This window comes from Schistocerca cancellata, chromosome 8, assembly GCF_023864275.1.
Source record: "Schistocerca cancellata isolate TAMUIC-IGC-003103 chromosome 8, iqSchCanc2.1, whole genome shotgun sequence".
Classification (NCBI taxonomy): Eukaryota; Metazoa; Arthropoda; class Insecta; order Orthoptera; family Acrididae; genus Schistocerca; species Schistocerca cancellata.
In genome coordinates this window covers 179,159,940-179,187,835 of record NC_064633.1, presented here as the reverse complement: position 1 = coordinate 179,187,835, position 27,896 = coordinate 179,159,940, and the positions used below count along the sequence as shown (strand labels likewise).

At 42.3% G+C, this 27,896-nt stretch overlaps 1 protein-coding gene across 2 annotated transcripts in view; it reads right to left on the bottom strand.

The window, feature by feature from the left end:
• The window catches only part of LOC126095172 (uncharacterized), a 1,128,014-nt gene that overhangs the window by 28,824 nt on the left and 1,071,294 nt on the right, over window positions 1-27,896 (bottom strand). Inside the window, exon 7 of one of the 2 annotated variants that reach the window (XM_049909900.1) lies at window positions 11,679-11,738. In XM_049909900.1, the coding sequence (XP_049765857.1) occupies window positions 11,679-11,738 (60 nt within the window). The remainder of the gene's footprint in view (window positions 1-11,678; window positions 11,739-27,896) is intronic. The other variant, XM_049909901.1, reaches the window with a different exon arrangement.

Below are 27,896 nucleotides of genomic sequence, written 5' to 3'. Positions count from 1 at the left end.
TTAGACGCTATTTCCACTTAGTGTGCTGAATAGCAGCTCTCTTTAATGTTGGTAAATGCTGAGTATTACCTTTATCAAAGGAAAGTATCAAAAATTGTCAGTTACAGGGTTGTGACAGAACACCGGAGCCAATGACGTCGTATAAATATCTAGGGATAATACTGCGACGCGACATGCAGTGATGTGTAGAGATGAAATGGGTACCACGGGATTTGATCGGAAACTCTGGACTTAGAAGATTCTAGGACATCGTAGAGCATATCTGATAGAAACCGCTTACTCAACCACAGTATGATAGATTCCGGTGTAAAGCATGCAGGGCTTGGAGTTTTTATTATGTAGACATGGGAGCAGACATCGAACGGAGAGAATGTTCAGGATTGCTTTGAGCCGGGATTGCACATATGAATGTGTAACAGATTTTAATCTTTGGAAGAAAGTCGACATTGCTATCACGAAAGTGTAAATTTAGAGGACGGCATTGCGGGTCATATCTTGCGAATCGATATTTTTGACCTACAGTATTTTATGGAATACTTGCTTTATTGTAGTGTTCATACTAAGTTCGCCAAAAACTGTGTTGTCGAGTTGAAAGACAATTTGTGCAAAAGTGTCTCCGACAATTCACGGCGGGGAAAAATTAGGCGACATCGTGGCCATCGCGGCTGAAGGTAATTTCAAACACGGCCTACCAGGCATTATGAAAATTATGAACGTGCTCGAACGTGAGATCGGGTTGTTTACAAATTCTGCACAAAAGCGGACGGAAAGCGTATTGAGTGAGCAGAGCAGCGGGTGACAGAAGCTGCCAAAGAGGCCCGCAAGTAACCATGGCAGCGAAGAAAATGGAGAAGGGCCTCATTTTCGATATGGAAGGACTGATGTATGGTCCATGGAGTGCTGATTAGAGGTATGTGTAACTTAACTACGAAAGATGTACCTCACAAGCTTCAACGCGTTTTTTCTCGAAACCGTATATTCAAAACCATATATTTAAATAGGCGGGAAGCACAGTTTGAGAAGGGTTCATATGATTTTGATCGAAATTTGATTCCGGCATTTGAAACTGAAATCCGTATCAGCGTACGTAGATGTTTTGCTAAATTTTCAGAAGTCTGTTTCGGTGCACGCCTTTGTTTCGACTTTTTTGCCGAAGGTGAGACGTTTGTTTCAATACGCCACCATTTACTTAGAACTTAATATTTTGAAGACTTTCTATGTACGCTGACGGAAAATATATTGAAAATAACTTATACAACGTTATTTTGGTACGGGTCCAGTAGGAGGGCTTGGGGAATTCATACCGGATAGCGACTTTTCGGGTGGAAGGGCTCCTTCCATCCGATGCAGCGGTCGGTCAGAGGTAACGTCCGATGTAGACCCAAAAAATGTTGGCTTGAAGATAAAAGTATAAGGAATAAAACTATATCATCAGATTTAACATTAAGTGTTATTTTATTTGAAACAGTCACGAAATACCCTCTATTTGATGCGTTCAAAGAGGACTATCCCCTTGAGTCGTGTACCGGGCCATGCAGACAACAAATCCAACAGCACATGACTGCTGCTAATGTTTGTACGTAGAAGCTCCTCTGCATCATGTAAATGGGAACTGTTTACAAAGTATCACAGTGGTGAGGGGAAGTCGAGACGAACAATTTGATAAAAGATACTTGTAGTCTGTCAGGTCTGAAAAGAATCTCCGATACTGGCCTGCAAAAGCCCACTAAGTTACAGTGAATGCGCGCAGCACAAGATTTTTAATATCCCCTCGCCCTGTTATGCCACCGGATTTCGTTGATTATAATAAGTTAACCTATAATGAAACGAAAAGACTATTGAACAAGTTATGCAAAAAACAAATTGCTTACCTGTTCAATCTAAACTTAACTGTTACATCCATAGTAAGAAGACCAAAGTAACAAAACTGTTAAAATAGACCACAAGTACCATACATCAAATTGTTCAATAAAAGTTCCCCACACCCCTGCAGTACGTTGTAAAACAGTTGTCGTTTCCAACCTGCAACGGCTCTACAGTAGCTTGCGTACTAGATATGCAGCTGGAGGAAATAGAACGCACATGTTCTGTGCTTTTACATTCGCTATCAGAAGAGTTTCCCGAGCTTTAGTAGATATTGATTACTTTTTGAACTTCCTGAAATTTTCTGCTGCCCTCGTAAATTTGTTTTATGCAAACAGTTCCACGCACACTATATTAGTAGAGGGATAAGGAAACTTTACTGCAAAACATTAAACTCGAGGAAATATGCTGCTGAGAGTTTCGCGCGCTGCACCGAATCGGGTCTTTAAAGTTTCGCAATGTTTTGATACTTTACCTACAAGTCATCTCTAGTGTTGTACGTGTTTCACACTGTGATCAAGATACGTAAAATCATTTTCACAGAATATCTTATTTTGCAAACACATCTAGATAACTAGTGTGCACGCCGTGTGACTCCGTATGCTGGAGACTGAGTGATAACTGTAATCCGTCTGGAAAACTACAAAAATGTTGATTACTTTTTAAATCAAGGAGAGGTAATATATGTTCCTGTATCCAACCAAAATTACGACAGCTAGTATTGGTCAAAATTATATTAAAAAAAAGGAATAAAAAGAAAAGATGTGCATTTTTATAAAAATTATTAGAGCTCTACTTCAAATGAATAGGTAGACTGAAACAATTATTTTGAAGCGAAAGACTGCATAATAGTTAGCGTAATCGATTGGATCGTCGGGCAGAAGAACGAGGACCATTAAACTGAGTAAGAGTTTCGGAGGAGTAGATAGGATGGACATCAATCCTGTGCCTATTGGCCTGTAAGAGAGCCCAAGACCGTCCTAAACGAGGCGACAACTAATGAAAGAGCAGTAGGTTTTATTGGTTCGGCAAGAAACAAGACCGTTGCTACGATACCAACCGCACTATAACTTTAGTAAAATCGTCACTTTTTTTCTACTGATTATTATAGCTGCTAGCGGATTGTGAAAATCCATAGCAACTGAGATAAAAAGAAAGGAAATGAGGTATATAGTAAAATTAGTGTTTAACGTTTAGATGGACGTTTTCTACCATCGTACAACGTAAATCAATTCGTATGCACTGATGAACTGATGGTTCAGTTTTCGTTTCTGTCTACATTTAAGGTAAAATACACTGCCTAACGCAAAAAGTGAAACATTCGAAAGTGGAGGGGGAAACAAAATGAATCTTCACGGATTGAGAGAGTATGTTGTGTTCTTTCAGTGATTACGGCATCGAGTCGAACTCACAAAGTACGAGCGTGCGTATCAGTACACGTTACATCCCCTCTGGCCTCGATTAGTGCACTAATTCGGGGGCGATGGGTGTCATAATGCTGCTGTAGCCTCTTATGAGGTGACCTGTTGTAACAGGTACTTGATAGCCCAGATACTGGCGCTGGGATAGAGTTGACGTCCAAGCTGGGCCCACACTTGCTCTGTCTGCGACAGGTCTTAAAATTCTTGCTGGTAACGAGAGTATCACAACATCACTTACACAGTTCATAGATCCAAGTGTTGTATGCGTACAAGCACTGCCCTGAAAATGTTCGCATGAGGGGTAAGGCACGGAGACGCAGAATGTCCCTGAGGTTCTTTTGTGTCGTCTGTGTTTCCTTAATCATGCTGGCCATGGCCTGAAGTCATATCCAATGGTTTGCTATACCGTGACGCCACGATTAACACAGCTGTGCCCCTCCAAAACATTGGAAGAATGAAAGCTCCCCCCAGGTTGTCGCGACATTCGCCGACAATGGTCATCCTGGGCAGTGTAGAACCACAGTCATCGCTGAACATAATGTGAGGCCATTCATTAGCATTCCATTCTTCCTGGTCACAGCATCGCTGCAAACGCCCACGTATGGGACGGTAGTTCCGTATTCCGACAAATGGTGCGGGAAGACATAGAATGTTCTGGGAGTCCATTAGTTGTTCTTAAGTGACAGGCGCAAACGTGAAGGGCTTACAATGTACTTACTGTACAATACGGCTCTCCTTTCTTGTGGTGGTCAGAACCGGAACACTTATGACGAGTTCGGCAGCATTTACGCTCCCAACCAGTCCAACATCGAGCAACTATTACCTCCAAATACCCGACCATTCTGAATATTGTTCGATTCGACCAGCGGGCCAAATCACAATAAGGCCCTTTCAAACACCGTTTTAGGTGCTGATAGCACTGTCTTACAAAAGTACGATGCATTATCGGCCATTCAAACCAATCGCACGACATCTGACGCTGATCACTCTGCCTTTATACCCTACCAAGCCTGGTAACAACACTAAACACGAACAACGCTAATGCATTCTGGTGGCCGTTCTACCTCTCACACAAGATTGCAACTCTATAATTATCCACATATGTGGTGTGTAAATGTACGAAATCACGCTTACATCCGACCTTGTTTCCTGGGTGCTTCCCTTTATTCGTCACTCAGTGTATTTGAAGTCACAAAGACGGTGACATTCACATATGATAATTACTTAAATTGTTAGTTTTATTTTGATAGCTTTTTAAAATAAAAATAAATTACTTGAAACTACAAAGTAAGTAACAAGAACAGAAAACGAATTCTATCAGTTAGTAGGTTCCTAGCAGCCTCTGTAATCTGGTACGATCTCACGCAGCACATGTGAACGTGGTTTAGCAAAAAAATTAGGAGCTTCTTGGTGGATCTCATTGAGATGCGCTGTCATGAACTGAGAATATGCATAAGAGAATATTGAACAGTGGGAGCGTGCTGCGGCATTTGGAACTTTAATATGTGTCGAGCTAAAATTGACGATAGAGTGTCACAAATCCACTGGATGAGTGATAGACCCAAAATATAACAAAGAAGAGAGACGTTGAGAAAACTGTTAGAAGACTATGGTGGCAAGCAAAAAATATTCAGGAAAATAAAGAACGCACAATAAGTGATAAAAATAAAAATAATATATAAGAAGCATGCATCCAGAGTAGACAACTGAAAGATTCATCATCACCAAAATTAAAGATATGTAAAAGGGATCATAAGGACCTCGATAAACATGGTGTTCCACAAAAATGTCGACAAACTTTATAGATGGGTTCATTGCACAAAAACGAGAGATAAAATCTAATAAACAAGGGCTCTAAAACTCGTAGCTTAAGAGATATGAGCCCTTGTTCATCTTCGATACTATGAAACACATCTCTTCTGCTGCAAGCTCCTTGATTTTCATATTTTCGGAGGACGTAGTATGGGCAAAAAGCAAGAAAAAATTTATGGTAAGCATTGGATCTAAAATGCATACCTTAAGAGCTATGAGCACGTGCTCAGTAGAAGAAATGTGTTTCACACTAGCGAAGGTGAACAAGTGATCACAGCTCTTAAAGTATGCGTTTTAAATCCCAGGTTTACATGAAATTTATGGAAAGCAAAGACCTTGTAGCAAAAATAATGTTTTTCATAATATAGAAATTCAAGATGTACTCACACCTTTGAACCCGTGTTTACTAGGTCTTTTTAGTTACTTCTGCAGGCTCGTTGACCGAGCGGTTCTAGGCGATTCAGTCCGAAACCGCGCAACTGCTACGGTCGCAGGTTCGAATACTGCCCCGGGCATAGATGTGTGTGATGTCCATAGGTTACTTAGGTTTAAGTAGTTCTAAGTTCTAGGGGACTGATGACCTCGGTATTAAGTCCCTTAGTGCTCAGAGTCATTTGAACCATTTGAACTTACTTCTGCTTAAGGAAACCGTCCCTGAAATTTGCTGTTTTTTTTTTCTTTCTTTTGGACACCCTGCTGAATTTCCATGGCTGAACGCCGCCTCAGTTCTATATAAAGCTATTCTACAATTTTACGTATTCCCTTCCTTGTGACAACTTTTCAAAATTTTGATTGCACAACGTTCTTGTAAAAAGTTTCAGGTAACTGGCTTTTTGTAGCAGCGCGCTTGACATTTAATTTTCACTTCAAACATAAGTTTCTTAGAAACTCGTACTGAACATCCTTGTGTTTTAGTGTACTATATTCTCATTTACAAAGAGAAGCAATACATGTCTGATTGTCCACATAAATTGTGAGTTTTCTGACTCAAAACTATTCCTGCCTGCCTCTAATCCACAATTTCAAATCTTCCCAATCTTTCATATCACATTTCTTCTTAAGGCTAATCTGAATTTTTCAATTCTCATCTTATCACTAGCTAAAATGAAAGTGTCGTCTGCATTTCACAAAACGGACTGTTTAAGTTCTTTCTCGTATACGGACATCCATCAGTACTCCGTTGGCTCAAAATCTAAATCCTTAGCAAACTTGTCCAACATTAAATTTCAAGATGTTGAAGCCTGATATAAACCACCAAATGCTTTGTTTACCTTACCTACAGTACGTGGGTATGCAACAAATTCTGCCGCTACCTTTAGATAAATGTCTTCATTTAAGTTTCCGTGCATTTTACGTGCAATCAGTTTTTCATAATTCATAACAGAGAGTAATTTCACAGAGCTGTCAGACTTGCAGCAGAAGCGTAATTATGCATCCTAATGGTCAAACTTTCTTCTTTGAGCATAACTTCGAGCAACTAGTCTGTTCTGGTCCTATGTGAAATCGCTAAAGGGTCTAAGGCTTCCGTTCAGTCACTCACTGACCGGTGCGCCAGTTGAAGAAAGAAAAACGAAAGACCAAATTTTAAATCCCATACATAAGAAATCGTTCACACAGGACAATCCTACATATATACCGTCGTTTGACCATCGCACAGAGTCCCGTGTGGATGACAGGGTAATAAGCATCCCTGGCGCAGGAAAAAAGCTGGAAGAGTTGAGAGGAAACAAGTCGACAGGTCAGGATGAAATCGCAATTCGATTCTGCAAAGAGTACACTATGACACTAGCCTCTCATTTATCTTGCTGTCATCGTGACCCTCTCACCTAACGCAAAGTCCCAAGCGAATAGAAAAATTGGCAGCTGACTGTTGTATATAAGTAGGGCAGAGGAATACACCTTCAGTATTGCCGACCAATATAATTAAAATCTGCTTGCTGCAGAGTTCCAGAGCATATTATGAGTTCGAACGTAATAAATTCCCTAGAGACCGGAAGCTTGCCCTTTTCTCACATGATATACTGCAAACTATGGATGAAGGAGAAGAGGCAGGTTCCATATTCGCAGATTTCCGACAAGCATTCGTCTCGGTACCCCACTGCAGATTGCTAACGAAGGTATGAGCCAATGGAATAGGTTTCGAAACATGTGAATGACTCGAAGGTTTCTTACGTAATAGATCCTAGTATGTTGTCTCAGAGACAAGAGCACAGACAGAAGCATCCCAGGGAAGTGTGATAGGACAGTTACTATTTTCTGTATGCGTTAGTGGTTTCGGGGAAAGCAGTCAGCGGTTTTTGTTGGTGCTGTAGTATACGTGAAGGTGTCATCTTTCAGTGACTGTAGGATGGTACAAAATGACTTAGACAGAATTTCTAGTTGGTGTGATGTATGGCAGCTGGCTCTAAGTGTGAAAAGTAAATAAATTAAAAAAAACGTAAGTTAATGTGGATGAGTAGGTAAATCAGACCCGTAATTTTAGGATACAGCAATAGTAGCGTCCTGCTTGACACAGTTGCCTCGTTTGAACAGCTGGAATGGAACGAGCATGTGAGGACTGTGGTAGGGAAGGGGGGCAGGTAAATCGAAGACCGTGGTTTATTGAGGGAATTTTGGGGAAGTGTGGCTAGTCCTGAGATGGAGACCACATACAGAACGCTAGTGCGACCTATTCTTGAGTGCTGCTCGAGTGTTTGGGATCATCACCAGGTTGGATTAAAGGAAGAAATCGAGCAGTTCAAAGGCAGAGTGGTATATTTGTTACCGTTTGCTTCTAACCTCACGCAAGTGTTACGGAGATGCTTCTTTAACTCAAATGAAAATCCGTGAAGGGAAGGCGACGTTCGTTGCGAGGAAGACTATTGAGAAATTTTAAGTACTGGCGCTTGAAGCTGACCGCAGAACGAGCCTACAACCGTCAACATACATTTCATGTAAGGACCACGAGAATAAAATACGAGAAATAAGGGCACATACGAAGGCATGTAGACAGTCGTTTTTCCCTGCTCTGTATGCGAGTGAAACGGGACAGGCAACGACTAGTACTGCTAAACGGTACCCTCCGCCACTCACCGTACGTCGGCTTGCGGATTCTGTATGTGCCTGTAGATGTATATGTAGCGTTAAAGGTACTATATCACCACATTTCACTTTAAAAACCCACGTTGTGTCCAGGTTTCGTTTCCATTAATTACTTACATCTCTTCTGCTACAGCATAAAAGCCATTTGTTCTTTATTTGATCTGCTCTAAATCTCACTGAAAGTCTCCAGGACTTGGTCGACGTAATTTATCCATTCATTGCTAATACAGCATAGACTTCCATCAACACCCAACATTTACTACCTCTTGCACTTCTGCGGATTTCGAGAGGTTCAACATCTTCATCTCCGTTTTCAATTGATATCGAGCAATTAATACAGTTATTGACAATTTCTTCATCAATGATAAGCTCATCGTTTGTGTGGTTGTGTCTCCTTTGCAAGAGAACCAGTCTTCAATTTCAAAATGAAGACGATTTTCATTACACTTGACGTCTCTTCCAAAAATGATTGTGTCTCTCTTCAGGACACCATAGCCACTCTCCATTTTGACAATATTAAATCATGAAGCACTTCTTTATAATGTAATCAGGCTTCCCAACAAGCACTTCTACATGATGTCAGAATATGCTACGCAAACAAACACAACCAATTTCGGCATCTTTCGAATATCACCACACCACAGAGTAGCAGGAATTTTCATTTTAATGCACATATTGGCGTTGTGTTCATCAAATAAACAAAAGCTTTTAGTCCTTCCGACCCAAAATGTTTTTCAAGTTAACTGTTCAACAATATGCAGTGAATCTGATTTATAATGTTCCTATTCATGAGTTCACTCACTCAATTTTACTGTGATGTATATCACATCTGGGTTCCAATCTCATTTGATAGGTATTCACTTACAGTACCATAGCGGAATCAACCAATCCTCAAACTGAATTGAGCAGTTGCCATAGGTACAGCCTTTTAACAAATTCCAATATTTTGGATTTACGTTGCACCATATATAAAGCTGTTACGTGCATATAGTCATCTATATATGTAACAATTTACCTCTTTCTGTCATAAGACGTGGGAGTAACAGTCACTATGTACTACCTCCAGTGGACGTTTCACTCTTGTCCTCTTCTGACTACGTGGAAGTCTTGTTATCTTGCCTTCCACACATGTGGTGCCAGATTCTGCTGTCTTCATATCCTCAATTTTAATTCTTTCCACATAATTCGGAAACAATTGTAACTCGATATAATTCAACTGTTCTAAACTCTGAGGCCCGATTTACAGAGTTTCGGTATGAAATACCGTCCAGGGATTTCTGGCGAATTTCAGATCGTAAATATTCCCCTAATTAGTCTTTATAATGGCAACAACATCCCTTCCTCTTTCAGTTTTGGCTCTTCCTTTCTCAGACGAGACTTTCAAACTATTTGTCTCCAGTCTGTGCGCTGACAGTAACTTCTGGGCTAGTACATGAAAAAATAAGTAATTTTTAATCGAAATTACCATTACTTTTCAATTGATATAGCTGACAACATTCATCTTACCGAACTTCATTGCCTCCGAAACAGATCCAGTTGTTGCATTATTTATTACTGTTAGCCACTTAAGTCTTACACACGGTGTTCAGTCGCACCAGAGTCCAAATACCACGAAACCGCTACATTAAATGCATCAATTAAAAAACAACATGCATCCAAACACAAAGGAAGCTATTAAGGATCACAATGTATTGAATTTGGGAAGACTTCCTTCTTTAAGTTTCATTTATGATAATTCTTTTGTGTCCGTGTCCACCATACTCACGACATTTAAAGCTGAGCTGTTATCCACCCCTGAACTGTGCTTTTCAGTTTCGCAGACGATCGCAAATTTGTTTTCACAATGAATTTTCCTGCAACTGTAGCTGTGTCTGTACGGATTTAACGCTGTATTCTGTTCCGGGGTCTACTGCAGGTCTCCTCTTAGAGTCTGCATGGTTACTTTCGTGATCTCATTCTGAGTCAATAGAAATAGAACAAAACGTCACGGATAGAGCTGAATGCTTCTGTGGGAACGTCCACGAGAAATAAAGAGCAGAGAAATAGAAAGAAGGAAATGTAAGTAGAGAAAATACAGCAGAGAGAGATATGATGCTTTCTTATGAAAATAGAAAATCAGATGATATTCGGAAAAAACAAATAATTTTGATCGTACTGTATAATGTGTCACGTTTTGCCAATGGGTTTGCAGCGCCTCAGAGGTAACAGTTAATAAAAAGGGCAAGAAATATGGATGCTATAAAGCGAGAAAAGCAAACTAAATGTTTCTTACAACAACGTAAATTTTATATGTTTTGGAGGCTAACTTACATATTGATAGAACAGCACTGAAGCCGATACTCACTATAACTCCATGGGATCAATGCAGATGTTGTAATGTATCAAAGTATCGGATGATTTAGGTCCGTGAAATGAAAAAACGTCAAGAATTGAGAAGACGACGTGAAAAGTGTGCAAGTCTTTGTGACATCATTCTGCTAATTCTGAGTATCTTTCTGTAGCACCACGTAACAAACGGCTCTATTCTTTGTTTTAGATTTTTCTAACAGTCCGTTATTCTGATCCCTCAGTGCAATGCTGCTCTCGTACTTCCTACGAATTTTTTTCGAGTTAAGGTCTATGCTTGATAGTACAAGATTTATGTGAAGAGTAGTGTTCTCTTTGTCTGTGCTTGTCTTCTTATCTTCGAGGTGTTTCGACTAATAAGCTTCATTTTGCCTCCTGGATAGCAAAATTCCAACTCTTCGTCTGCTAATTGGTCTCCGATTTTTATGGTAAATTTGTCGCTAGTCGAAATTCTGTTCGTCTTTAATTCGTTGGTCTTACATTGGCTTAACTCACTATACATGTGTCGAATAGATTTTTCATTCCATTAAACAGTTCGTGTAATTCTTCCATATTCTCACAGACAACAGCAATGTCATTAGTGTGTCTTGCCCGATCCTTTCACCTATCATTTTAAACGCACACCTGAAATTTTGATGTAACACTTCCATTGATTCTTTGATGCATAGACAGTATAGAAAAGCGGAGAGAGTGCATCCATATTTTCGCTCTTTTTATCCGAGAAACTTTCTCTTGGTCTTCCTTTATTATTGTGCCCTCACTGTTCCAGTTCACATGGCGTATTGCCCACCTTTCCGTATAGCATATACTCATTTTCTGAGGATTTCAAATATCTTGCATCATGTCACATCATCGAGCAGTTAATAAGAAGCACAAATCTGGCTATTCTGTGTCACAACCTCTGCAAAAGTTAATATTAGCTCATAATCAAATCATAGTAGCACTATTTATATTTTCTAAGGAAATAACAGAGAGGAATTCAAATTACTAAAGTAGATTACTATTTATAATGGTGCTCTGAGAATAGACAAGTCAAAAAGTTAATTTAATATTTAATTCGTAATGCTAGATTAAATAAGGTATTAAAATATTTAATTCGTAATGCTAGATTAAATAAGGTATTAAACTCTGACAAAGTCAAGGCGTAATACTTACATTTATCGCTGCTCTTGAAGTGAAGAAGGCGACTTCCATTTTACATAGGGCGTCAAACTGCTGAAACAAAAACGGAAGTTCCCCGTGAACATTTTGTGGCTAAAAACAAGTAGCTCATTTTCTATGAGTACAAACCACGTAACACCACTGGATCATGCTATGAGCTAATATCGTTAGGTATGACATATGCTTTAGAAAGTAGTTCTACAGCTTACGTGAATTACACACAAACAGTTTGAAAGAAATTTATTAGTAAATGAGAAACACTGAACTATCTGTTCTACAATTCCAGTCACCATGTTTCAGGCAACCTAGTTTAGCACTCGATCTTCCATACTGACTTAACTGTTTGTATGTAAAGCTGATTAAAACAAGAAACGTCATGTACATATTTAAGTTGATGTGAATCAGTTTACGAAATAATCATGTACATATTTAAGTTGATGTGAATCAGTTTACGAAATAACAAATTTTGACAGGGTAAATACATACTACTACCACTATATAAACTTAACAAAGACAGTAATTTAGTTTCAAGAAACATATTTTCCGTATGTGTCAGTAGCCATAAAAGTCTTAGCTCCATTCTCGTTTCGAGTAAGTTTACATTGCATTAGCAACTGGAAGTATCAAAGCAAAAATTCTCGAGCAGACATCAAGATCTGGGTTTACAGTGGTTTATCTAAAGAGATTGAGTATGGTTCCTTGGGAAATAAAACGGTCGATTTCTTTCACATCCCAGACTTGTGCAAGGTGGTTCTCTACCTTCAATAGCCACTTTAGCATGGCGACATTAAAAATTATTTTTCCTTCCTTTCAAATAAGTGGCTGACACGGAACATCACTTCCGTTGGTTAGTTGTGAATTTATGTGGTATGCATACATACAAACACCTTGATGAGCCAAACATTGTGACCAATAGTCACCGCATGATTGAATTCGGCTGATGAAGCTGAAGGCACGTGATGTGGGTACGGAAAGTTTATAAGCCAAGCACAAAAGATTGAGGAATCGTACTAGCGCCGATAGGGGCCGAAAATGGGAAATCCAGTGACATAAGAGGATTTGACAAAGATCAAGTTGTTACGACCCTGCACGTGGGAACGAGTGTCTCGGAAACGGTCACTTACGAGCACATGGGATCTGTGACTGTAATCGAAAACATCTTGGCTCTTGTGGACTGCGGGAACATTATTGCAGATCACCTGTATTCCTTCATTGTTTTGTTTTGTTTTAGGGCACAAAATACAGCTGGGGTCATAAGCGTCCAAGTCAAAACTATAGAAGACGAAAACAGAGAGGAGTTAAACGACTAGACGTCAGTCCCAATGGACAGAATAGGAGACAGCTTAAAACAGGCAGGTGGAAAAAGGCCAAAAATAAATCCATACAGAGATGGAGGTCCGAAAATAAAAATTAAATGGCCTTCACCATATTGCGTCGGCGGATAAAAAGTAAAACGTGGTCGACAGCCCGCGCGTCATTAGCTAAAACAGCTGATAATTCAGACGGCAGACGCAAGGTGGAACATAAATGGTTAAAAAAAGGGCATTCTATTAGTAAGTGGCGGACTGAAAATTTGGGCCCAATGTGCACAACGTGGTGGGGTAGCGCCACTTAGCACATGACGATGTCTAAAAAGGCAGTGCCCAATGCGCATCCGAGTTAAAATTATCTCCTCCAGCGGGAGGGCGGAGAAGAGATCGTCCAAGGGGCTGAAAGCGGCTTAATAAGACGGAGCTTATTCCGGTGAATGGAAGACCATTGGCGATGCCACAGGGACACCACCTCCTGACCGACGGCAATGCAGAAATCATCGGAGGGAATATAGGTACTCGCAGGCTGAGGTACGAGTATTGCGACTTTTGCAGCAGCGCCAGCAGCCTCGTTTCCTGGCAGACCGACATGGTCAGGAAGCTACAGAAACATGACACTGGCTCCACCAAGAGTGAGCAAGTGACAGTTTTCCTGGATCCGCTGCACTGAGGGATGGGCAGTGTACAGTGCACATAGACTTTCAAGGGCACTGAGTGAGTCTGAGCAGAGGACACAATTGGAAACGCCGTGTCTCCGGATGTACTCCGTGGCTTGATACAAGGCGAAGAGCTCGGCTGTAAATACTGAGAAGTGTGACAGAAGCCCATATCGAAAGACAGGGGTGACAATGACGAAGGCACACCCGCCCCCACGGTCAGTCAGAGGACCATCAGTGTATACAAAGGTACTATTGCGAAGCTCCATGTGAAGTTCGTGAAACTGAAGGCAATAGACCGAGGAGGGAGTAGCGTCCTTAGGAAGCTAATGAAGGCCAAGGTTAATATGGGCCGTTTCACGAAGCCAAAGTGGTGAAGGGTTCACACCGCCGGTAAAATTGCAGGTAGCGTGAAGCAGCCGTAGCAAGTGCTGAAAGCAGACACCAGGAGGTAATAGAGAGGAGGAACTAGCCCTATCCTGACGATCAAAGGAATCATCAAAGAAGGAGGCATAGGAGGCATGGCCAAGCATGGCAGACAAACGGCATGCATACCTGCTGAGGGGAAAGTCACGGCGGTAGGACAGTGGTGTTCAGCAGTTTCAGCATACAGACTCTGAATCGAGTTGGTGTAGAAGGCGCCTGTAGCCAACCAGATGCCATGATGGTGGATAGTGCTGCGACGGCGCAACAGGGATGGGTGTGCAGGTGCACACACAAAGCACACATGGTCTGGTTTCGAAAGGCAAAGGGACCGGTAGAAACGGAGGAGGGTGGTTCGATCGGCACCCCAGGAAGTACCATTGAGGACACTGTAGGGAAGCAGCGTACTCACGCCGTATAAAATTCACATCAGTTTTTCCATTGTGTGCCAGCCAATCCGCTGTAATTATCTCTGACGTCATAAATGTTGCGCAATACTTTAAAAATCAAGTAAATAACCTGAAACGTTTCTAGCATGTCAGGAGTAATACTAAATCAATATGTGTTGAATGTCAGTTCAATAACTTTAACCATTTTCGAAATTTGGATATTTTTCTGTAAAAATCATTGGCGCAACAGAAAAGAGCTAGAAACTTAAAAATTTGTATTTAGATTCCTTTTGCATAATAATTTAGTAGAAACAGTATTCTGGATCTCACAAATTAAAATTTTAGTTGAAATTCATGATTTTATGGTTTTTGTCTTAGATATTAAGGAAGCAAGATAGATTAAGTAGGCCAATAAATAAGGCTAGGATGTTTATATTTAAGTAGAAGGGAGATCCGCTATAATCATGAAGATGTGAGAAGTTTCAATTGAATAACTATAAAACTATAGCAATAGCGTATCTCCAAAGGGCAAGTTCAGAGCTCGTCTACTGCGTGTAGTGTAATTAAATTAATTCTCTCGCCCAAAATATTCGACTTAGCCACGTCAGACTTTTATTATGATTACTTACCTCTGTGCTGATTGCACATTTAAATTGAGAGCTTGATCGGCCATCAGCAAAGGAAGCAATGATTCATTCGATAACTTAAAGTGGTGCATTACTAGCCCAGCGGCTAGTCGGGAGAGCGCAATTGATCAGGCGTTCCCTTAGGCGTCCGCACCGCGGCTTTATATATAAGAACGCGGCGCGAGAGAAAAAGGCCCCAGTTCTCTCCAGACGCTTAGTAGCACACCACCTGCGCCGGGAGTCGCGTCGCGTCGGTATCATTGCTTTAAACAGCCTCGGATGCCGTAATAAGTTACTCGGGATACGCGTAACCATGAAATCGTTTTCGACTGAAGTGTTAATTCTGGGATGACTTGAATGATCTATCTTCAGTTTTCGTATGTCGTATTTTCACGTGCCGCCGCGGGACAGACATTCTACCATTATTTAGCGTGGCGTTTGATGAACATTATCATCAAATTCTGGCGAGCACTCACTTAAACAGTTAATTTGAACAGTTATAGTTGCATCAGCGCATTAGACTCTGAACTGCTCTGTTAGTTGGATTGTGTGGATTCTTTTTGGTCTGTGACTTTCAGAATATAGTGAACATTTAAGAGAGAATCGTTTTTGATTATGAATCGCAGACAATCTCCTAATTCCTCAGAGCTATAAGCTGTAGCTATAAGTGTATTTCTCAGATGAAGTGGGCACTTGGAATTCTAATTACAGTCTTCACGTTTTGCTCATCACTTTCTGGTTGCCAATATTGTAGTTAGAGAGCCAGTGTTGAGAACGGCAAACCACAGCATAAATAATAGGAACATTTAACAACAATAATTCCACCCGCTGCCGCACATATGGTGAATAGGCCGGGAAATGCATCTTTTCTACATAACATTCTACATATATTAACAACAATAATTTCCACCCGCCGCCCCACAACACGTAGGACATTGAGGGACCACGTACAGCGGAATGCGAGGTAAGATACACGGGAGGACCAAGAGAGTTCCTATCGAGTGTGGGACGCAGTAATTTAGTAGTGTCAACGAACGATAGGGCAACAGGATCAAGATGTAGAGATGGTGAGAGAAACGATTTGCGCCGCCAGAAATACATACAGACGGTTTTGTCAGTGGAAAAGGGAAAGCCATTGTCAATGCTCCAGCAGTAAAGGCAATCAAGACAGCGCTGAAGACGCCGCTCAGTGAGACATATCTGTGGAGAACTGCAATAGATGGCAAAATCATCAACAGAAAGGGAGCCAGGGATGTTCGGCGGGAGACAGGCCGTTACAGGGTGAATGGCGACAGCAAAGAGGACGCCGCTCAGGACGGATCCCTGAGGCACCCCTTTTCCCTTGACAAATGTGTCTGACAATGCAGAACCCACACACACCTTAAAACGTCGGTCTTGTAAAAATGCCCGAAGGAAACAGGGCAGGTCGTCACGGAAGCCCCACGAGTAATGAGCATGGAGGATAGCAGTTCTCCAGCAGTTGTCACAGGATTTCTCCAAATCGAAAAACACGGCCACACTCCGGGATTTCCGCAGAAAATCATTCATGACATGGGTGAACGAAGTAACGAGAGGGTCAAATGCAGAACGCTGAGCTCGAAATACACACTGTGCAGTCGTTAGTAAATGGTGAGACTCGAACCATCACACCAGCCGAGCGCGAATCATACGTTCCATCACCTTGCAAACGCTGCTGGTAAGAGAGATGGGCCGGTAGCTAGAATGAAGGTTTTTGTCCTTACCGGGCCGAGGTATGGGTATGACGGTGGCTTCGCGCCAGCCCACAGGCGGTTGCACGGGTTAACCATAAAGGTGCAAGAGAAAGGTGGTGCAACATCTGAATGTGGATGGCGTCTGGTTCTGGGACGAAGGATCGGGATGAACTAAGAGCATGATCCAGCTCCCTCTTAGTAAAGGTGGCATTGTAGCACTCACGACTCGGATAAGTGAAGGGTACCGCTCGAGCCTCCTCCACTCATTTCCGATGGCTGAAGGCAGGGTGCTAGTGAGATGAGCTCCAAACTTCCGGAGAATGGCGACCCAAGGTATTGGAGATAGCAATAGGGCCCACGATGACATAGTCAGTTACCGTCACGCCGGATACTGGGGAATGGATCTTGGATCCTGAGAGCCGTTGGAGGTTGGCCCACACGACAGAGGAAGGTATGGAACTGTTAAAAGAACTATTGAATGAAATCCAACTAGTTCTTTTGTCGACGACTCTTTGCACGTATCTGTTTATAATGAATGCAATTTTCCAGCGTAGGGCGGTGGTTAAAAACGCAGAACGCGGAGAGCACGTCTCCGCGTCCATCTGCGTGGCGGCGTGCCTCAGTCCACCAAGGGACTGGGACACGACGTGATAAAGAGGAAGTGCGAGGAATGGAAGATTCTTCAGGGTGTGGATAAAGTTGGTGAGATAGTCCATCTGGTCATTACAACTGGGGAAATCTTGTTCTTCGAAGGTCACCAGGGAGGAGTAAAACTGCCAGTCAGCCTTAGTAAGCTGCTATTTGGCGGTGCATGTAGACGGGGTAGGAGTCAGCTGAAGGAGAGTATCTGGGAAATGGTCTCTCGAGTTGGCGCCAGAAAGAACGGACCACTCAAGACGATGGGAAAGCTGGGCAGTGCAAAAGAATTGGTCCTAATGGGAATAGGTGTGCGAGGAGTCGGAAAGGAAAGTTGGTGCTCCAGTGCTAAGGCAGAATAGGTTAAGTTGGTTAAGGTCTACCAAGAGGGCACCTCTCTGACAGATCCTGGGAGAACCGCAAAGGGAACAATGCGCTTTAAAGTCACCGAGTAGCAAAAACGGAGGAGGTAGCTGCCCAATATTCTGAAGGTAGTCTGCCATGGTGACATCGAATGAGGGAGGTACATAAATGGTACAGAGGGAAAAATTCAGGCAGATAAGGAATAGGCGAACTGCAACAGTTTGAAGATGGGTAGTCAGGCAGATTGGTTGACTATGAAGGTCATTCCGTATGAGCAGCATGATGCCCCCATCAGATGGAATGCCGACCTCAGGGGGAAGGTCAAAACGAGTCGGTAATTAATGTGACAGATCAAAGCGGTCGTGAAAGCGCAATATTGTTCCCTGAAGACAGAGCATAAGGGGATGCTCCGATGCTAAAAGCAGCCGTAAATCCTCATTGTGGGACCGAAGGCCGCGAACGTTCCATTGGAGGACAGTAATGAGGAGGAAGAGATGTAGGGGTGTTAAATTGGCGGCTGCCGAGTGACAGCCGATGTAGATTCGCTACTACAGGCCACAGAAGCAGGAGGATACTGTTCCATGGGGTCGACGGAAGCATCGGCTTGCTTTTGCGGTCGGTCTGTGGAGTCCACCGCGGAGAAATGGTCGGTGGTGCGCACCAACGAGGCAGAGGCCGGCCGGGCTAAGGTACCACGTGGCGAACCCGTCGAAGAGAATCTTCGAGTTGGCGAAGGAGAAGACCGTTTGCCTTTTGCGGACTTCTTCGAGCCTTTCCGGTTCGGGTGGTGTTTGGCTGGAGTGACGGAGGAAGTCCTCGTGGGAGTACTGCTCCTGTCCTTTCCTGCGTGCTGGTTGTGTAGTTGGTGGCCCTTGAGGTGAGAGTTTGACAGTCTGTTGCACAGCGGGACGGGGGGATGGCGATGCTACCTTGACACTGGGCGATTTCACAACCTCAGAGCCGAATTTGAGGTCACATGGCTGTGTGGCCATGTCCTTTATGGAGCGAGGGGTAACAAGAACAGAACTATAGGTGCCAGACGAAAGAAGACAGGGTCTGCGACTAGCCAGCAACTTGCGAGCTACTGGGTAAGGCACTTTTTCCTTTATCCGAATCACTTGGACAGCCCACTCATCTAGATACATGGATACATGGGACAATCCCGAGAGGAGGCGCATTGGCCGCCATTGCAGTTGATACACCGGGTAGAATGGTTGGCTCAAATGGCTCTGAGAACTATGGGACTTAACATCTATGGTCATCAGTCTCCTAGAACTTAGAACTACTTAAACCTAAGGACAGCACACAACACCTAGTCATCACGAGGCGGAGAATGGTTCAAATGGCTCTGGGCACTATGGGACGTAACATCTGAGGTCATCAGACCCCTAGAACAACTTAAACCTAACTAACCTAAGGACATCACACACATCCATGTCCGAGGCAGGATTTGAACCTGCGACCGTAGCAGTCACGCGGTCACGGACTGACGCGCCTAGAACCGCTAAAGCGGGGAGCAGGAGGTGCACAATCGCCCTCGTGTGCATCCATACCATAGGTGACACATTTTTTTGTGTGTCGACAAGACGTTCTAGTGTGGTTGAAATGATGACACTGGTAGCATTTCATCGGTTTCGGAATGTACGGCCGGGCTGTGATAATTTCATAGCCTGCTTTGATCTCTGACGGCAGTACCACCATATCAAAGGTGAGGAAAAGAGTGCAGGTCGGCACTGTGGTGGAATCTACCTTTTTCATTACACGATGGACGGCAATGTCATCCTTATCAGAGAGATAAGATGGGATTTCGGCCTTGTGAAACCGTCGAGCAACCTGGTGAAAATTACACCACAGAAGAATTTTAAGTTCTATGTGCCTCGACGCAAACAGGGTAGCTGTGGAGAAGCGAGGCAGGAAGCAGTTGTTGTGCTTGAGAATCAGAAATAGTCTCCAAAAGCAAAGTGCCATTCCATAAACGAGAACGGGATTTCACAGGGCCAGCAACTGCATCAACACCTTTCTGAATAATAAACGGATTTACTGTGGCGAAGGACAGACCTTCTTCAGTACGTGAGATCAGGAGGAACCGTGGTGCATTGGGCGCGTTAATTTTCTTGAATTGTGTGATCTCTGAGAGTCCCCATGTTGCCACATTGCTATGAACGTATTTGGTATATGTCACGCGGAAATGCTGTTATACTGCGTAGCAGAGGTGGACCAATATGCTATTAAGAAGGTGGTCAGAATGTTTTAGCTCATCAGTGTATACAAATTATTAGAGGCACTAATAAGAGAATTTAATGATAGTAGAAATATTTGCAAGCACGAGAAGATGTGTGAAGTTTGTATATTTCCTTTTTTCGGAAGAAGTTCAGTCATTACTAAGAAGTTTGACGTTAGTGCGTCTTGCAAACACAAGTGTCAGTGAAACCTTCTAAGCGTGATCTACGAAATATCGAAAATGTCTGTCGTAAAGTTACTAAGAAAAATTAGATAACTGCATTTTTTAAAATGAGCTCTGAAGACATAATTACTTCGATTATGTAAAACGATGTACAGCAGAATGCATGGGAATAACACATACTGAAGTTGTAAACATTTACAACAGTTTCGTAAAAACAACGAGGCCCGTATAGAGACAATGACATGTAAAATGTCAGAGATTAACTTGCACCCCAGGAGGGCACTGTAAGAATGAACGTGTGGCATTGTTGGCCGAAAGGAACTACCCGGTAAAGCGTTCGCAGCTCGAGGTATAGTGGCTAGCGTTGCTGCCCCTGGATCACTGGGTCCGGGGTTCGTTTCCCGGCCGGGTTGGGGATTTTCTCTCCCCGTGGACTGGGTGTTTGTGTTCTCCTTGCCTTTTCATCATCATCATCATTCGTGACAGTGGCTAGGTTCGACTGAATAAAAAATTTGACTGTGCAAAAAGTTGGGACTTTGTACAGGCGCTGATGACCACGCAGTTAAGCGCCCCACAAACCATTCATCATCATCATCATCATCATCATCATCATCATCATCATTTGGTGAATTTCGGTCACCGGGTGGTAATTCATATTTCAAGTGACGCTACAATGGGCGACTTGCACTTCGGCGATGATGACAATACAACAACCACTCCACAAGCAGAGAAAATTTTCAACCAGGCTGGGAATCGAACCCGGGCCCGGTGTATAGTAGGAAAACACGTTTCCATTTTTTTTTGCATTTTGTTCGTTATCGTTCGTTGTATTTGGTCGTAACGGACGTCACATGACATCCGTTGAAGTTCGTCGTTGATCCCTTCACTTAGTTTTTTTTTTTTTTTTTTTTTTTTTTTTTTTTTTTTTTTTTTTTTTTTTTACTATATCGCTTCTATCATTTCGGAGCCTGTAGTCGAATCCCGAAAAAAGCGACGTTGTGTGCCTCACAGAAAGACACGTTAAGTGTCGGATATTTTTGAACGTAGTTGTCAGTGCCACGTTAGAATCAGCAGGAAACTAATTCTTCTTCAGTCGGTAGCAAAAGGACATCATGTTTAATGTGGATTAGGAATCACTGTGCAACCCTATATTCTTCATTTGACATTGAAAGTCGTGAAAAGTGTCTGGCGATGCCTGTTAATAATGGTTAGTATGCATTGGGAAGCTGAGGCAGTTGGGTAATGGCAAAAGGTCTACGTAGGATATGATAATAGTGAAAAGGCTCATATCCATCTCCAGGGAGTCAGGAAGTCATAATACTAACACAGCGTGGTGCTTTACCCATACAACAAAATCATGAACCAACTAAATTTCTACATCTGTGATGTGTTAGATTAATGCTAACTTGTTATGCTCTAGGTCTACGTTCGATTTTCATTTATGGCAAAAATTTCTAACACGCACGAACTTGCACTCTTTACTGTTCGTAATGCGAAGTCAAGAACTGGCAGACCTCACATCCAAAAATTTTGAAGAACACAGGGTTACTTCTTTTTACCTGATCCATATTAACTACGGTGTTAGTTCGCTACTGATTGCAACAGAGCGAGTTTACGTTAGGCCATAACAGACGAGGAATTTTTGCAACTAGAAACACTGTACCCAGTACGTTTTCTTACAGTACACGTATTATTTTAGTCATTAATCGAAACGTCATATAAGGTCACTAGATACAGATTTCCGATTTTATTTATCTTTGATATGTGGTGGCTGGACTGGGCTACGAGCTCTCATCTCCTCTTTAGTAGCAAATGACGCCGTTTTGGATGATATAGTTTCCCCAAGATTTCCCACTACTCGAGACCTCTACGAAAGACACGTGGACACGTAAGTGGGGTCGAATGCTGACTGCGCACAAAAATTTTCATATTGCTGTCAACAATTAGGGTAGATACCAGTTTTGACGTGTCATTTGCAGTTCAAACAATGGCACATCTCGCTACTGGTGAAAGAAACCGACATCCAACGTCTGTTCGTGACTAGAAAATAACTGTGATAGCTACTTCTCTTGAATCAAACGTGAGAGAAAAATGTATAGTCTTGTCATTTTAGTTTCAAACATATCGGTACTGTTGAAAAAACCTGATCTCAAACATTTAATCACGCTTTGTTAACACTTTGATTAGGTGCTGTCTCTGAATGCCCGAACAAGACAAAGTCTTACATCACGTGTTTTGAAGTTTATGAACACGCGTCCATATGCTGTCTCGAGTTAAGTGAAATTAATACCGATATATTGGTGATTTTGAGGTTTGCATGCAGTATTGACGTCGTTAATCACGGTTTTCCCTAACTGGTTAGTTCGGTAACCAGTCGCGAAGTTAATGATGGTTCACTGGTGGTTTTAAAATCTTTTAGAGAGTAAGAATACTCTTAAGTGTCAAAGAAGTTTGCGAGACAACATCATCTTTCCAAATATGTTATTCATAAAAAAATTGTTATGGTTATGAATGCCTGGATAATTTTTGTGACAAGCGTCGCAGGTATTAAATGTGTCAGATGCTACTGTGAGTGACAACATTTTTGACACGTCACTTATTGTAATACTGATATTTGCAATATCGTGGTATTAATGTTCCATCTGGATTCACTGCCATAAGGGACACTGTTCTCTAGTGGTCTTTCGTGGTAGTCATTTCCTATAGTCAAACGACTGTACCGAAAAGAGATTAGACTCTCTGAAGGCTTCACGAAAATCAGACGCAACACGATTCAGATCGTTCGGATACGTTAGAGTATCATAATACAATTCGCTTGTTACGCGATACGTATTGCAAAGTAAAACAAATAGCTTAATTTTAGACTGTATTGCAGATTCTTTGGTAACTTCACATGAAGTTTTGATTAAAATATCGTCTGAATATTTACTTTCGTGCACGTGTAATTTATCTTCTTCCTGGAAAAATACCACCAGTTAAGAACCTCTGCTGTAATGACTACCTTAAATTTACAGCTTATTCTGTGCTAAAATTATTTGTAAGCAATATTATCCGCTGCACATTTGTCTGATACAAAAGGACAAGAATGCATTGTTCGTAGTTTTTGAATGAGGAAACATAAGGAAAGCTGTGGTGTCCATCTGTCACAAGAACAACACCAGCAAATATTTTGTCGATACCAAGAGCGGTACTTCAAGTAAAACAATAATCACTGAGGAGAGTCCCATAAAATCACAAGTTGCTGTTGTGAATGCATGAATGGCTGGCGTTAGCTAAATTACCAATGCGTAATTAACAGTCCGACGAATAGCGTAGTGTTAAAAGTTGAATGGTAACGTTGTTTTTCATATGTCTTCCTATACCAACGTAGTACTTCGAAATTAGGTGCGATATTGAGTAATGGTTCAAATGGCTCTGAGCACTATGGGACTTAACATCTATGGTCATCAGTCCCCTAGAACTTAGAACTACTTAAACCTAACTAACCTAAGGACAGCACACAACACCCAGCCATCACGAGGCAGAGAAAATCCCAGACCCCGCCGGGAATCGAACCCGGGAACCCGGGCGTGGGAAGCGAGAACGCTACCGCACGACCACGAGATGCGGGCGATATTGAGTAATGATTAACAACCAGCCATGGAGAATATTTTCGTTGAGTGCATTATTTCTTATGCACTGATGTACGTTAATTGCTTGTGTGAACGAGCTTAGCGCAATAATAATATTAATCAACTTCCTGAAAGACCCATTTCTGACCTAGATCTTGGCACTGACGTGGTGTGAATGAGCCAGTCAATTGTGTGACGTGAGAGGAGTAAGCAGGATTCATTTATGAACGTGACAGAGCAACAGAAACTAAGTGTATTTGCATGTCTGTATGTATCCGCGGCTCGTGCTCTAGTGGCTCTGGCCTCTGGATCACGGGGTCCCTGGTCCGATTCTCGGTTGGGTTGCGGATTTTCTCTGCCTTGGGACTGTGCTTATGTGTCGTCCTCATCATTTAATCATCATCAATTGTGACAGTGGCTATATTAGACTGTGTAAAATAATGGACTGTGTAAAAATTGGGACTTGGTACGGGCGCTGATGACCACGCAGTTGAGCGTCCCACAAATCGAACATCATCATCATCATCATCAAATCATGTTCGTATGGCCACACCGTCGATGAAGTTGTCCGATTTGTTAGTGTATTATTGCGGACGGTCGAACCTACGGAATAACATGCCGTAAGAAAGCAAGTCATCAAAGTGCCCTATCTGACGGGAAGCAGAGACGACTGCGACACTTCGTCAATGACACTTTCAAACATGACATGTATTTGTGCTATCGATAAATGAACATTCAATGCGAATGCGAAAGGATCCCCATTTTATTACCTTATTTGCGCGTCTTGTTGCGTAAGGCCAAACTGAGGAGCCAATATACGAGGGCTGTCCAGAAAGTAAGTTACGATCGGTCGTGAAATGGAAACCACAGTGAAAACCAGAAACGTTTTATTTGCAACAGTTAGGCACACCTCCCACCTAATTCTCATCATATTCGCCGCTCCAACTTCGAAGTTTGTCGTAGTGTTGTATCAACTTTCCAATATCCTCGTCATAGAAAGCAGCCGCCTGTGCTTTCGGCCAGTTATCTGCACTGGTCTGCAGCTCGTTGTCTGTGGAAAAATTGTGTCTTCATAGCCAGCGGTTCTTGTGAGCAGAGATGAGACTCAGGGGTAGCCAATTAGGTACTGCATTGTGGGTGATCAAACACTTCTCACCGGAAACGCTGCAGGAGCGTCATCATTGCCCCTGCAGTGTGCGGCCGAGAATCGACATGAAGAAGGAACTGCTCGACAGTTGTGTTAAGTGGGCTGCATGACACAGGCGAAATCTCTAACCAGGCACTCATACTTGGCGGGAGACGCTATTCCCTACGCATATTTACGTGCTCACTGTTCACTCAAAACTGAAAAGAGCGACGCGACACGATCGACGGGCACACTAGAGACACTGCCCAACACATCTGTGCAAAGCTTTACCGGATTTTCCCAGTGGTTTCCATTTCGCGACCGGTCGTAACTTACTTTCTGGACAGCCCTCGTATATTGTCATGGAACAACTAAGTACATGAAACTATATCAGAAACGTCAACCTCTATATACATATAAATGGAAAAGTCTGGACTGACTGACTAAATGAATGACTCATCATCGTACACCCCAAACCTCTAGGGAAACTAACTTGGTAGGCATCGTTTAATGCGGGATTGTTCGAAATTTCACCCTGATGGAGGTGAAGTAGGGGATGAAAAGCCTTTTTGAAAATATGTTGCTATTATGGCAATTTTGAAAGTGGAACTACGGAAATTGATATTTGGTTACCCGGTCACAAATAAAAAATTATGCGTGCTGCAGCATTTTTGGTAATTCCACCACTAAGGGAATATACTAGTAGGTAAAAGTTTTCTTGAGTAAATCATTGTTCAAGTACTGATAAATCTGCATATATGAAAAATTATATTTGTGAATATTTCGAAAATATTTGGAAGAGAGTGTGAAACTTATCAACCAACATCCTCGCAGTGTGGTAGCTCTCCCTGATTTCATAATTCGTTGCTGGATTTTCCAGTAAATGGAATATCTGAAGAAACTCACGGTCCTCCTCGCTGAACTGAAGGAGATGTCAAGACTGGCGGCGTAGTTACACGTTATTGGCGTAATTAAACATGGGTGTGACTAAGTTGTAGTCCAGTGTTCTTCTGGGCAAATGCTAGAGTAAACCTGCAAAGAACAGCACTGTCATTTCCCCCTCAGCCTTTCTCCTTCGATGCAAGCAGTGGACTGTTAACTTATAGTTAGTCAGAACTGCTGTGTCAGAACATGCGACATACAACCACCCGTTTCACAGGTTCAACAAATATTCATCGTGTGTGTAATTTTCTAAAAATCATGTGACAGTGCTCATGTACCACTTACTTGTAAGTCACTATTTCCAAGATACTCGCGAGTTACGATGGCCACACAATTACCTTAGATTCTTTTTAACGAAAAATAGTGGGTGTGTCATACCTTTCTCATTCCTACGAAACATGTAACCGACAACAAACTGTGAACTGCATGTGTTTGAAAGTATGTGTTGATGTAAGCTTTATTCAACAACAGCCATGAAGTTCAGCAAAATTTTGAATTACCTTGTAGAAATTTACCTGACTTAATTTCTGCCTTGTTAGTGATAGTGTCAGACTACACCGTAAATTTTGTCTCAAGGGCCCCTTCACATACTCAAGCCACGATGTTGAGTGTTTGAGGAGTGATATGTAGAGTGGAATTAGGAGGCTCAGAAGTTTCCGAGACAAATTTAACAAGATTCTAAAATAATAACATTAGGTATATGAAACATAAATGGTTAAAGAGACTCTTGGAATTTCAAATGACGCCAAAACCTCATTTAATACTGTGCTGAAATAATGCCATTATGCGCATGAATTACATGAATTATGATTACTCATCACACAGGTATGCAAACCGCCAAACGATATACGACCCTCACGTTCACAACTGATATGAATTTCAACTTCATAACGCCACCGCAATGATTGAGCATGCGCTGTGTGCAAGGACGTCTGAATCGACCCTCGTATTTACTTGTTGCTTCTATGATCCTTTCTCCTCACAGGTCCATCCTGGTCAAGTCTTTTAAGCTCTGCACATGCACTGCAACGTACATCAATTCGAACCTACTTACCGCATTCAAGTCCTAGACTCACAATACAATTTTGATCCCTCACACTTCCCTCCATTAAAAAATTAGCTTTTTCTTAATTGTGTAAATGAGAATGATTTAGATTACATTTTAAAATGACCAATATGAATGTTGCGGCATCAGATGCAGGCTAGACCTCATCACCAGCTGGGGTCATATAGGAAAGTTGCCTGCAAAATCCCACCGCCAGGTGCTAAAGTACTTCTGCTGTTGCAGTATGTGTGTGATGTCATTAGGTTAGTTAGGTTTAAGTAGTTCTAAGTTCTAGGGGACTGATGACCTCATACGTTAAGTCTCATAGTGCTCAGAACCATTTGAACCATTTTTTGAACTGTACCGGCAAACCAGTGAATTAGAAAGAAGGCATATTTTGGAATGAGAGAATCCATCTGGGAAAGTGCTGCTTGTGTGGATCGAAGAGTTTCGGCAGTGCAATGGGTGTGTGCAGAATGGTTCACGACGAGATATGTCAGGTCACTCCTTCCAGACTACCCCCGCAGAACATCGACGCCTGATCCGAACAGCGCTGCAGGACAAATCAGCGTCCTCGGCTCTGGCGCATCAGTGGAACACTATAGCACACCGTACACTGCCAGGCGTGACAATCCGTTGCCGTTTATAGCGACATTGGCTACGACCGCGTCCTCCACTTCTCTGCCTACTTTCGACGAATGTGCAGAAACATGCTAGACGACAATGGCGTACGAAAAGGCATCACTGAGGACAGGCGTGGCCTCAGATAGTGTTTTATGACGAATCCTGGTTCTGTTTATTTGAAAATGATGGCTGAATTTCATTTCGCCACAGACAGGGGAACGGGATCACAGTGACTGCATTCGCACAAGACATACTGAGCCATCTCAAGGCCATATGGAGTGGGCTCTATTGAGTACTACCATAAAATACAGTTGGCACTTTTCCAGTGCACTGTCACCATTGTGA